The following is a 12888-nucleotide window of genomic DNA, read 5'->3' as shown; positions in this document are numbered from 1 at the left end:
AAAAAAAAAAAAAAAAAAAAGGAATATATTTACTGTGCTTTGAAATTCTTTTGAAAATAATGTAATCAATGATCTCTGAAACTTTCCTTGGCCCATCTAAGATCCTCTCACGGCACACTGAAAATCACTGCCCTGTGAGCCTCAGTTTCCTCACAAGCTCACCAGAGGGGTGATGACCATTACAGACCCCCATGTCAGGCGTGTCAAGAGGCTGCAGAGAGCGGGTCTGTTAAAAGCCCTTAGAATGGTGCTCAGAGCATTAGCCCTTCCACACCCCTCCCATCCCAGCGCACAGGGGACACTGAAGCCCAGCACCCCACGAGCCTGGTCTTTTAGCTGAGGAAGGGTTGGGGTGTCAGGGCCTCCAGGAGCTGGTGGGGTATCCTGGCCAGGGGCGGGGGGTCTCACCAGAAGGATGTCGTGCCCACTCATGCTCTCCTGCAGCACCTGCTCCCGCACCATCTGCAGCATGCTGTAGGCCACCAGCACCTGCAAGTTCCTGCAGGGCTTCCCCGTCAGCAGCACCTGCAGGCCAGTGGTCTTAGCCTGTACCCCGTGCCCTCGGGATCGTGAGGCACCCGCCCCCACATGCCCTGGCTCAGCCATTCTTGGACCTTGCTGCTGACTTGCTCACTTATTCATTCACTCACTCATTCACTCAGGCAAGTGCACAGGTACCCCTGGGGTTCTAGGTATCGTGCTGTCTAGAGATGGAGGGGAATTCAGAGATAAAGGCTTCAGGGATCAGGAGAGACTGGGAAATTGTCTGTAGCATGTAAGTAGAGTTTTGTCAAGGCAAATCAAGAGTGGATGGGAATTCAGCAATCCAAGGGTGTAACCAAAGGCCTAGGGGTGGTCATGGATTTGGGTAGGGAGACCAGCAGCCCAGGAGGGAGGGGTGAGGCAGGTGAGAGTTAGCCTGCACTGAAGGCCAGGCTGATGGTTGGGCTGGATGCTGCAGGTATTAACAGCCACTGGGCAGAGCAGAAGTGGTGGTGGTGGTGGTCCTTATGGCCTAAAGGTGGGCCACTGTAGGAGTCCACCTTTTATGAGAGAGGGCTTCATGGAAGCCAGCAGTCTGGTGGAAGGGAAGGCTGGGGAAGTGAGAGTGGAGAGAGGCGGTTGGGGTTGGGGGAAGAGACCCTTGTGCTGGCTCAGCCCCCAATGTCCCTTCTATGCCCCACATAAGGCACAGCCAGTGGAGCCTTTGGATTACATGAACGGTTGATGATCCTGCTTCCTCCAGCAAGGTGGGAACAGGGTTTCTGGTCTAACAAAACCCCAAAGCACTGAGCTCCATCTGAAGCCTGAAGTAATGGGAGAGTACCAGGAAGTTAAGGCCTATCCCAATAGTGCCAAGCTGAGTGCCTTACCTCCCAGAGTCTCCAGACATCGTCAAAGGATTTGAAGGCACGCTGGAAGCAGAGGCAGAACCAGGGAAAGAGGGACTGCACAGCCCCGGCACCCTTCCCTTCTGTGGGGAGAGAAGCCAAGGCCACAGTCAGAGGAAACACACACACGATAAAGCCAATGCACGCAGGTGAGGCCAGGCAGCAGAGCATGGGAAACCCTTGGGAAATACAAAACCCTAGATGTTACTTTTCTAACCACCCTGGAGACTGGGGTCGATTTTCAACTGTCCAGACTCCTAACCTATCCAGGTGAAAGATCAAATGGTTGGGAACCGCTGCCCATGGCGGGGTCCTGGTTCCCCTCCCATTCCTGTCCTGATGGAGTGGAGGGGAGGTGGCAGGAGGTGGGGACCACTCACTCAGGTGCTCAGCAAACATGGGGTCCAGGAAGGTGATCAGGTTGTTGAGCATTTCAAGGTTCTTGCCCACCCCAATGTTGATGACACAGCTGTGCTCCTGCACAGGAAGGTGGGAGGGAGGGAAACTGAGTCCGTCCCCCTCAGCTTGAGGGCACCAGAAGATCCAGCCCCTCTTCTCCCAACTGCAGCTCTGGAGGCCCTGGCTAGGCTCTCCTCCCCCTGAGTCTAGGGACACGTGTGTGCTTGTGCACGTGTGTGTACACATTCATGCACGTACGTATGTCTGTGACTGTATAATCTGAGGGTGCAAGAGTGCCTGTCTGTGGGCATCTTCTTGGGCCAGAGCCAATCAGGACAAGGAGGGACAGTGGCACACTGTTGCAGGGGTGGGGCAAGGCTGAGGGAGGGCTCAGGGCAGCCTCACATACATCATGAGGAAAGGCTGTCCAGTGATCAGGGCCTTCAAACCCTTCCACTATCAGTGTAGGATGTATCTGGGGACTACCGAGTCCCCTGGTGTGTCTGGAATGCAAGTTGTATGGAGGGAGCTGTGACACACAAGACCAAAGAGGAGGCCTTGGATGCCTGGTGAAGGGTGGAGGCTTTACTTGGAGGGTGTGCAGGGAGGAGATCTGCTTGAGAAAGGGAAAGCCAGGGCAGGGTGATGTCCCTGGGCCTGGCCAGCCATGCACTTTTGGTTTGGTGAGAGCTAGACCCAGAGCGTGGCTCTATGCACCTTCTCAACTCTAACACCTGCCACTGCCCCCACACTTACTACCCACCCCACTGGGCATGGCCTTGGCCTCCCACACTCCTCTGTGATCCAGAGAGCTGTTTCAGGGCTGGAGGAGATGGTCATTTGGGGAATGAGAGTCTCTGCCTCTGAGCTCAGGCCTGGGCCTCACCATTTTCTGCAGGAAGAACTGGAAAAGCCAGAAGGTCTCGTGGTCGTGCTCCACCATCAGCTGAAAGAGCATCACCATCTCATGGAAGCCCTGCTGATACTCTGCAGTGGAGAGCACAGGGTGAGGAGGGGCTGGGGGAGGCCATGGGCCCTGGGCCAAGGCTGGACCAGGTCTCTGGGGGGATCTGAGAAGGGGGGCCTGGGATGGCCGGTGCCTGGCCCCTGGGCTCACCTGCCTGGGTGTTGCAGACGTAACTTAGTAGCAAGATCTTCTCTAGCCTCTTCTTGTCAATGAGGACATTGCCCAAGGGGTCTTTGTCATAGAGTTTCCGAATGTCGTGTGCTAAGTGGGGGGCAAGGGACAGGTGGGTGGCACAGCAGAAGCTTGTGAATGAGAGGGCAGGCCCGGCACGTCCTGGGGTGAGGGCTATGCAAGGTGCACCCAGCCATCCCAGGCTCAACTCCCCGCCACCCCTGAGCTGTCTGGGTTTCTTCCCACCTCCAAATCTTTGACCAGGCCAAACCCTCTGCCAGGAATGCCCACCCCAGCCCCCGCACCCCCAGCCAGCTTCCTTGCTATCCAGTTCAAATCCAACCTAGTTCAAGCCAAGGGAGGAAGAGAGGAGGCAAGAACATCATGCAACCAGGGAAACATGGTGTTGGGCATCTGGGACACCCTGGGAGACTAGAGGGTGGCAAAATTCCATGCACAAGTCAAGGCAGCTCCCAGGACCTCAGGCCCCATTCCTCCCTAGAAGTGGCTGACAAGGTGGCAGGGACAGTTCCCCTCTGCCCAGCTCCCACCCCACAGTGCTCACTGATGTTATTCCGAGTCTCTATGAAGTTCCGGTGCAGGTTTTCTAGAAGGGGCTCAATCTTCTCATACATCTGGCATAAGGCCTCATAGTTCTTTCTGTGAGAACAGAATCAAGGCTGAATGAAGTGGCCTTCCCCTTTCAATGAGTGGGAGCGATCTCTGAGTGGTGGCAGCTGCCCAGATCGTGGCAGACACAGGGCAGCAGTCTTGCCCAACTGTGCTCTTACCTGTGATGCTCTCCCTTCATCTCTGTCCATGTTCACCTTGCCCACTCTCTAAAGTGCAGATTGAAATTGGCTTAGCCACCCCAGCTCTGTGGTCCAGCCGCTGCACCTGAATCCTGGCTCTGTGACTACAACTGGGGCCAAGCCTGGGGGACATCACTTTCTACCTCTAAGCTTCAGTTTCCTCATCGGTACAGTAGGGAGGATACTGGCAGCTGCATCTCAGAACTGGAAGGGTTGATGAGGCAGTGTTTTCTGCCCTTCAGTAGAATGTGATTAGCAGGGAGAGCCTCCAAAAAGACATGTCCACATCCTAACCCCCAGAACCTGTGAATAAACCTTATGTGGAAAAAGGGTCTTTGCCGATGTGATGAAGTTGAGGATCTCAGGATGGAACCATCTTGGACTTTCTAGGTGGACCTCAAAGTCCATGACAAGGGTCTTTACAAGAGACACACAGAGAGATGAGGTCTTGTGATCACAGAAGTGGAGATTAGAATGATACAGCCACAAGCCAAGGAACACCTGAGGCCACCAGAGCTGGAAGGTAAGGGAGGACTCTCCTCTAGAGTCTTTGGAGTGAGCCAGTGTTTTGGACCTTGGGTTTCTCAGCTCTGGAACTGTCAGAGGATACATTTCTGTTGTTGTAAGCTGCCCAGTTTGTGGTACTCCGTTACAGCAGTCTCAGATGATAGCAGGCTCGTGTCCGGGCACTCAAGACTCTCTGAGGTCCCCTACTGCCCTGGATTGCTCTCTAGCTGTCTGTGGGTGACTCTGGCTAGGTACTCTCTAGGGCCCCAGCCCAGCCTCCTGCTCCAGGCTTCTGGACTGGTGAGTCCAGTCCGGGCCAAACACCTCTGAGAGGGAGTCAATCTGCCCCAGCGTGTGCTGAGCCCTCACATGGATGGGCCAGGCCTGGGGAGGGCCCGGGACAAAGGTGAATTGGTGACAGCCCCTGCCCATGCTTGTTCTTGGCCTGGTAGGGAAGAAGACACATGCTCCAGAGTCACTACTGCTGGACCAAGAACTCAGCGTCATAGGAGAAGTGCAAATCAAGGGCCTCTGGTGTCCAAAAGGATGCATTCACATCAAAATCATGAGAGCTATTCATTCCTCAACTATACAAGATACCTTCCTTGCCTAGAATTCCTAATTCAACCGTCAGAATCACTCTGGGAAATGTATTGTTACCCCCATTTTATGAAGAAGGAAACTGAGACTTCAGCAGTGACATTCACAGGCGAGTTCACGCAGGGTGTAAATGATAGAGCTGAATTGACCCTGGCTTCCAAATTCACGACAGTCCAAGTTGAAAACCTGTGTTTTATCTACTGAACCAAAGTGCCTCCTCCTGGCTGTCTCAGAAGAATCTGAGACTTCAGATTCTTGGAGGGGATGTCCTGTCTGATCAGGGCCTTGAAGGAAGGGTGGGGTTTTGATGGGCAGATGATGGAACAGCCATTGTGGGTGGAGGGGAAAGAATGAATCAAGGGCAGAGGGGAGTACAAATGTGGTCTGTGCTGGAGCAGGGGAGGGGATGGGGGGTGAGAAAATGGGGAGTCAGGCAGGCAAGAGCTGGGATTAGGGGGAGCCAGGATCAGAAGGCCTTGGAAGAGAGGATGGGCTATTTGAAATGCTACCAGTTACACTACTGGGATATTTAACCTAAGGACACCAGCAGCCCAGGCTGGGTCCTACATGGGGAGGAGATGCTGGGTGTGGGCAGGGAGGAGGGCAGTGAAGCCCAGGAGGCAGCTCAGCTGTGAAGGTCAGAGAGGAGGAGGGATAGGTGATGGGGCCCAGGGAAGCATGTGGGAGACCAAGTTCAAGGGCTGCTTCAGAGTGGAATACAAAGGTCCCAGAGAAGGGTGAGACTGGGGCCAGGGTAAGAGGAGATGCTGGGATCAAGCCGGCGCCTGGCAGCTGGTAAACGAGCTGGGGTAGAGGGCACTGGCACAAATGGGGCCATAGCTCCTGTGCACTGGGCCTGGGTCGGGGTTTCGCTCTTGGAATGAGAAGTCTGTATAGAGGGAGAAGCCTGAATCTGCAGGCTGGGGTGGGCACCGCCTGCCCCCTGCCGTGCCACCCACCCTCCCCTGACCGAGGATCTGGAATGTTCTACCTCCTTGTGCTATCCACTGCGAGCCGCTCATCCTGGGAACTCTGCCATGAGTAGTAGCCTGTGAGGAACTTCCAGGCTTCCGTCCTCACGAGGGGGTGCAGACCCTAGGGTGGGGTGGAAGGTGGGGATCATGGGCCCTCCGGATGCCCATCTAAAGGGCTCTGCCCAGTGCCATGCCTGCCCCTGCTCACTCACGGCCCTCAGTTCCAGGGCAAGGCCATGCGTAGCTGGGGGACCGTACCCTTTCCAAGATGTTAATACAAATGAAGTCCCGCGACTTGGCCAAGTGGCCATTCTCGTCAAAGAAGCCGTCCCATTCCGTCTTGTCAATGGATGGTTTTCTCTTCACCTGGCAAAGAGAAACAGTCCAGCCTTCTTTTAGGAGACTTTGGCTTTTTCAAAACCTGATTTTTAAATAATATGCTCTGGATTTTGTGGTATGAATCAAAGCTCACTGCCTGGCTCACTTCTGGAAATCTATCCTGAGAAAATTATGGAAAATACATAGAAAAAATTCTGTGGGCACAATAATTTTCATTGACAATACTTTACCAACGTGAAAAATGCACACACTCTAACTGTTCTGCAATAAGGGAATAGTTAAGTAAACTGTGGTTTATATAAGCAATGGAATATAGTGAAGCATATAAATGAATGTTTATAAGAAATGAATAATCTGGAAAAATACAAATGTTAATAGAAAAAGCAGAATATAGTTATATATTCAACATCCCTTTAAGTACTATATTCTTTTTAAACATTTTTTATTTTTTTAATGTACTATATTCTAAATGTAAAAAAGCCTGGCACATGGTGGCTGACATGTGGAGAATATTTTGTAAAATATTTTGCAAATAAAGGTACATACACTTAGCTGCACCTCCCCATTTCCCTTATTATGGCAACTTTGGGGACACTCCCCCTATATGCAGTGCACTAACCACTATAAGAATTGTTGGAAAAAAGACTGAAAAAAATAACAAAACCAATCCACTAAAAACAACAGTGATTATCTTTGAGAAGAGAATTAATACTTTTTATCTTTTTCTTGTACTTCCAAAATGTTTTATAATTATGTTTACTGCCTTGATAATGGAAAAATATAAAATAAGCACTAATTAGACACATTCATGAGCTCCACTTTACCTTTCTTGGAGATGTAAAACAGTTCATCACAAGGAATGGTTTCTGTTTTAGATAAGGTGTGTGTGTGTGTATGTGTGTGTCAGGGAGGTGAGTATATTGCTTGCAAAGTAATTCAAAATGTTTACAAAATAATAACTAGACATTCAGGTTCCTATTGGAGTAGGAGAAGATTCCTCTCTTCTTGGAGTATTCTCTCTGATTGGAGAGAAGAATATGTTTTGTTTTTGTTTTTGTTTGGAGGCAGAGTCTCGCTTTGTCACTCCTGGTACAGTGCTGTACATCATAGCTCACAGCAACCTCCAACTCCTGGGCTTAAGTGATTCTCTGGCCTCAGCCTTCCAAGTAGCTGGGACTACTGGTGCCCGCCACAATGCCTGGCTATATTTAAAGACAGGGTCTCGCTGTGGCTCAGGGCTGTGACCCCAGGCAATCCACCTGCTTTGGCCTCCCAAGTGCTGCGATTACAGGTGTGCAGGAGCCACTGCACCCAGCCAAGAGAAGACTATCTTGAACTCCACACTACAAAAAAGATGTGCTGATGGACAGAGCTGATATACATGATACCAGCTTCCTGTTGACCATATACCCAAACGTGGACATGGGTGACTCAAAATCAAATTTGCATTCAAATTACTTAAGGATCTTCTTGAAGTGCAGTTTCTGAGTCAGAAGGTTTGGGGTGCAAGATGATGCATTTCTAACAAGGTCCTGGGTGATAGGTGAGGCACAGCAAAGTATCAGAAGGAAAAACAGCCCTGGAAACTAAAAATAAGAGCCCAGAGGCTCCAAATTGGGACAATTTCCACTAACTGCGTGTTTGATGGGGATGAATTGAGAAATACATTCTTTAGTAACTCATACACACTCTGTCTTCTGAATCAAAATAGAATATATGGACCCAAGGAGGTACAGAAAACCTCAGCCTTGGCCTAATCTTGGGAAGCAGAGTCTGCCCTAATGCCAAGCCCCACCTCCATAGGCACCATCACTGTCATCAGAACCAGGTTTTCCCCATTCTAACCGCCACCTCCTTCTCCCAACTGACACTCATTCACTCATTAAAAGGCAAGGATTTTCAGTTTGAATGAAAATAAATATGTATCTTACACAAGCTGTAAACAAAAGGTATACCTTAAAATAAAATACCATGCAAAGATTAAAAAACAAATGATGAAAAAAGATATGGAAAAAAATTAAATACAGCGAAAGGGAGACAATAGCGAAATCAATGTAATATGCACAACACACCATAATAAAAGATATGCTATCAACATAATAAGGCAGAAATAATTAGAAGCATCACAAAAGCATCTGCTGAGTACTCAGAGAATTTGTGTTATGAAACTTCTACCTGAAACAATTGGCCATCTGCCTACTTTGCCATGGTTGAATTTGTTTATAAAAAGTCACTGTCTCTTTCTTCCAGGAAACTCCATTCCTTTGCACCTACCAATTACCCGCATCTTTCCAAACCTATGCAAACCACAGGCCACCCATAAGAATATCTAAGCCACTTGCCAAGAAGCCAAGGATCAGAAGAAGCAGCTTATTGACATGCAGAAGATCAAGAGGAAAATGTCCCAGTGTAAGTTCCCTTCCTCACTTCTCACTGGACATCCATACCACCTGTTTATGCTAGAAATCGGAGAACCTGTATCTGGGGTCCTCCTAAGTGGTGAAGATTGACAGCTTGATAGCTTCTGGAATCTACCTTCATCCTCACTCATTCTTCTCCATTCTTTGCTCCATTAACCTATTAACACCCTTCCCCACACTCTGGGTACAACTACTTGGTAAGCCGGAAGGGAGAAATATGTAGCTCAGATACCCTTCAGCTCTGTAGTGGCACCTTTCCCAGCCTCCGAGGAAGAGTATTGCTAGGTAGAGCAGTTTTGGAAACCTCCTCCCACCTTCATGTTATGTCTAAGCAGGTTAATGCTGTCCATCAGCAAACCCAGGGAAACCTTGGCCATGCTGCCCCTTCAGGGATACATCTCCCCACCCCACCTTCCCTCTGCATCACTGGGTTAGGGATTTCCTATAGTATGTTCAGTAAAATAGGAAAGTCAATGGAAGATAAGGAAAACTTTTTTTGAGGGTTTTTGATGCCAAGTTCTCTAAATACTCATAGTCATAGAACCTCCAATAATGCCTGGGGAAGATCATTGACTCTGCTTAAAGTTCTCAATCTTTTTTCCACTCCAGTTCCACCTGAGAACAAGACGCACTCCCAATAGTAACAGGGGCTCCCCATAGCAATCACTGTCCACCCAGGTGTGGAGGGTGTATCATCAGTATGGCACAGTGATTAAGAAAAAGGTTTAAATCCTAGCACTCGGGGAAGCCGAGGCGAGTGGATTGTCTGAGCTCACAAGTTAGAGACAAGCCTCAGCCAGAGCAAGACCTTGCCTCTAAAAATAGCCAGGTGTTGTGGCAGCCACCTATAGTCCCAGTTACTTGAAGGCTGAGGCAGGGGATCGCTTGAGCCCAAGAGTTTGAGGTTACTGTGAACTGTGACATCATGGCACTCTACCAAGGGTGACAAAGTGAGACTCTGTCTCAAAAAAAGAAGAAAAGAAAATAGTTTAAAACAAGGGTTCTTAAAGTTAGACAAGCATCACTATTATCTGGAGGGCTGATTCTCAAAAAATACAGCTCTCCGGGGTCCATCTTAAGTATCTGGTCGAGAAGATTTGGGGCCCAAGTTCCCAGTTGGTGCTAATGCTACAGGTTTGGGTACCAGACTAAAGCAGAATCACTGTTTTAGGTGGAATTTGTGGCCCAACTTCCTGGGTATAAATACTCACTAGCTCTCCCATTGACTAGCCATGTGGCAACATGCAAGTTACTAATCTCTATACCTTAATTTTATCACTTACAAAATGAGGATAATGGCATCATTCATCTCATAGGGTTGTGATGAGAATGGATGACTATAAATAAAGCATTTTAGAATAGTTATTGTACGTAATAAATACTATGTGACAGTTTATTTTATTATTAGCTTTCTCTAAGTTCAGAGAAATGAGAATGCTATAAAGAAAATTTAAATCAAGGCCTAGTGATAATCTGCAATAAAGTAATAATGTTTAAGATTCAGGGAGAGAGGTGCCCATTTTGCATTTTTATGTATCACTCTCTTAATCACTATGATCAATGGTACTTGAGATTGGTTAAGGTCATTATAATTAGTTATGATTTTGAAAAAATACTGTGTGGGAAATTTTTATGATTGAGGCCAACTTCTAACAAATAGATAGTCTTGGTAACTGGGCTTAGAACCACCCACCAACAAAGCATTACTGCCACCTGGTGGCAGCATACCAAAATTGTTGGCAAAAGCTCCAAAGAAAATTAATCAGTCTTCAGGGTTGAACTTGGAAACCTAAAACTCAGTCAAGTTAGAATGATGCATCTGGGAGAAGGTAACACTGGATTAGAGAGAAGATAAAAGAAGTTTTGAGTTTCTCAGTCTTGTTGTTGACACTGATGGTAAGACCAAGGCACAATGGCCCCTGTTCTACCTTGTAGCCAGCTGACGGTCCTAGCCTTTCTAACTCATCAGAGGAAAATGGCCCAAGTATAAACCAAAGATTAGGGTCAGAACTGATGAAGAACACGCACCAGGATGAAGGAGGCTGACTGTCTAGCAGAAAGGCTGTTTTCCGGAGAGAGGGTGGTCATGGCCCCTGTTAGCTGTCTTCAAAGCAGCCTCCAAACCAGAACTATCTTGGAGCCCTAGTGATGCTTAATTAGCCAAGGAAGTTGATCTTCCTTTTTGGAGATGAGTTGCATTCCCATGAGGAACTGGGTCTCTTCTGACTTCCCACAGGAGCCAATCAGTCATGTTGTCAGGCTTCTGGAACCTTCATCACAATGACTTGGAACATGGGGGTACTCACCTTCAGAGGCAAGACACACACATAGGGACTAAGCCTACTGGTTGGTTGTTCAGGAAAATTGCAGTGCATGCAATGGAGGAAGGATTCAGAGGACATAGGCGTCAGTCTGGGCTGGACGGAGCTGGGCAGGGTGGGCTTCCTGGGAGAGGAGGCCAGGAAGACTTTCTCCCATCTCTGGCTCTCCTCTGGACTCCCTTAACTTGTTAGTCCACCAGATCAGCACTCCAACCTGGAGAATACCTTGAATACAAGCTTTAGTTTTCTTGGTACCACTTTTTTTTAAAAAAAAAAAGATAAGAGCATATTGGAACTTATTCAAAACAACACTTGGGTTTTACTTTCTATTTTTATGTTTCCTTGATTAGTTCATATCCTTGAATACATTTAAAAAATTTTTCGGATTAATATGAGGGTACAAATGTTTAGGTTACATTGTTTTCTTTTCTAAGGTAAAGTTTAAGTTGTAGTTGAGCCCTTCACCCAGGGAGTGTGCTGAACACCCTTACACTGTGTAACACGCAAGTTACTAAGTCTCTGTAGTCTCTTAGGTGAGATCCCCAGTACGACTTTGAAAGATTCAGAATCAGTATGTCTGGGCTGGAGGCCTGGGGAACATATTTTGATAAATCTCCTCAGATGCAGTATTTGAATGCTAACTTCTGGAGATGGAGAGCAGTTTTATTTATCTTTATATCCAGAGCATTTAAAATGATGCCTGAGTGAACAAATGACTAAATGGGAGAATAAATGAAGTGCTCTTAAATCTCATTTTCCTCCCTTCTCTGTGTGTATTACAGAGATTTGTACATGCCCCTCTCCTCCTGAGTTCCTTTGGGCCAGAGTCAATGTCAGAGTCTTTTGTGCTCCCTTGCCAATCCTGCTGCTGTGGCCCTTGGTAGATGCTCAGTATTTGTCGCATGGATCTGGGAGGTTGGCTCCATTTGGCTCCAGCAGCACTGTTCCCCACCTTAAGTATTGCTTTCATTTCTGCTCAGGTCCCATCTGGCTCTAAACCAGCATCCATAGTCATTAGATGATGATAGCAATTAGAGGAACCAAATTGGAATCAAGAGCTTGGAGTTGGAATTTGGACTCTGGCCTCAAATTTGGATGTTTCCCCCCCCTTCTGAGCCACAGATTCCCCAGCCATGAAATCAGAATACAGTCAACCTCTGGCTTTCACGTCCTTATTAACATAATGAATCAGTGTCCATATGCAAGTCTTCGGTGGACACAATTCATTGTCTCATTTACTGTTACTGCTCTGCTCGCCCGCGGCGCTGCAGGAAGCCTTTTAAATCAAAACGCCTCATTATCTGCCTCCCTCCACCACCCCATCCCAACCTGGGGAAAGAGTTAAGAGACTCTTTAATCTGCTGTCCCTGGGTCTCCTGGAGCGGAAGGTGGGCAGCTCTGAGTAGGGGAGGGGTGGAATGATAACTGGGCCTCTCCTGCATCACCCCCTGAACCTCTGAACCTTCATTCAGAGGTTCCCACGTTTTCAAAGCTGATGTCCAGAGCAGGAGCGGGGCATGGGTATTACTCATCATCTGAGATCATCTATGCTCCTGTTGGTCCATATTAACCACCTAGACAACTAAGAATCAACTGCCTTTTTTCCCTGAGAAGTTGAGGATTGGGTAAAGAGTTGGAAGTCTTTAAATCTGAGTACTAAATCCATTGTGGCTTCTAAAATGAGCATGGTGGACATAGATCATCTACTGAACTTCCTTTCACCTCTGGCTCCCTATCTGCAAGTTGCAGGTAATAGCCTTTCCCGGAATTAGCCGATACCATTTAGTCAGACTACAAACGCCTCATTGCAACCACATGGAGGCTTAATATTCAAACAGCATCGCAGGCCCCTACACTGAAGCGGAAAGGGCTTTTGATCCGCCCCCCTCTCCCGCTTCTTTCTCAGATTCTTAAAGGGATTTACACGTGTCAATTTTTTTCCAGGGCTGAACGGTCCTTACCATGTCCATTTATTTACATAATCGCC

At 48.1% G+C, this 12888-nt stretch overlaps 1 protein-coding gene across 2 annotated transcripts in view; it reads right to left on the bottom strand.

Annotated features, from left to right (window-relative positions):
- The window catches only part of TBC1D21 (TBC1 domain family member 21), an 11849-nt gene extending 1034 nt beyond the window's left edge, over positions 1–10815 (bottom strand). The window contains exons 1-9 of one of the 2 annotated variants that reach the window (XM_003784491.2): positions 10609–10815; positions 6080–6187; positions 5839–5942; positions 3494–3588; positions 2908–3018; positions 2677–2777; positions 1772–1868; positions 1374–1474; positions 409–525 (exon numbers count right to left, since the gene is read on the bottom strand). In XM_003784491.2, coding sequence (XP_003784539.1) covers positions 409–525; positions 1374–1474; positions 1772–1868; positions 2677–2777; positions 2908–3018; positions 3494–3588; positions 5839–5942; positions 6080–6187; positions 10609–10668 — 894 coding nt within the window. In that variant the 5' untranslated portion in view covers positions 10669–10815. The remainder of the gene's footprint in view (positions 1–408; positions 526–1373; positions 1475–1771; positions 1869–2676; positions 2778–2907; positions 3019–3493; positions 3589–5838; positions 5943–6079; positions 6188–10608) is intronic. The other variant, XM_003784492.2, reaches the window with a different exon arrangement.
- Positions 10816–12888: the final 2073 nt, after the last annotated feature.

The sequence above is a fragment of the Otolemur garnettii genome, unplaced genomic scaffold (genome assembly GCF_000181295.1).
Source record: "Otolemur garnettii isolate 467f Iridium unplaced genomic scaffold, OtoGar3 scaffold00011, whole genome shotgun sequence".
Taxonomy (NCBI): domain Eukaryota; kingdom Metazoa; phylum Chordata; class Mammalia; order Primates; family Galagidae; genus Otolemur; species Otolemur garnettii.
The sequence above is the reverse complement of the archived record's forward strand: the minus strand, read 5'-3'. Positions and strand labels throughout refer to the sequence as shown.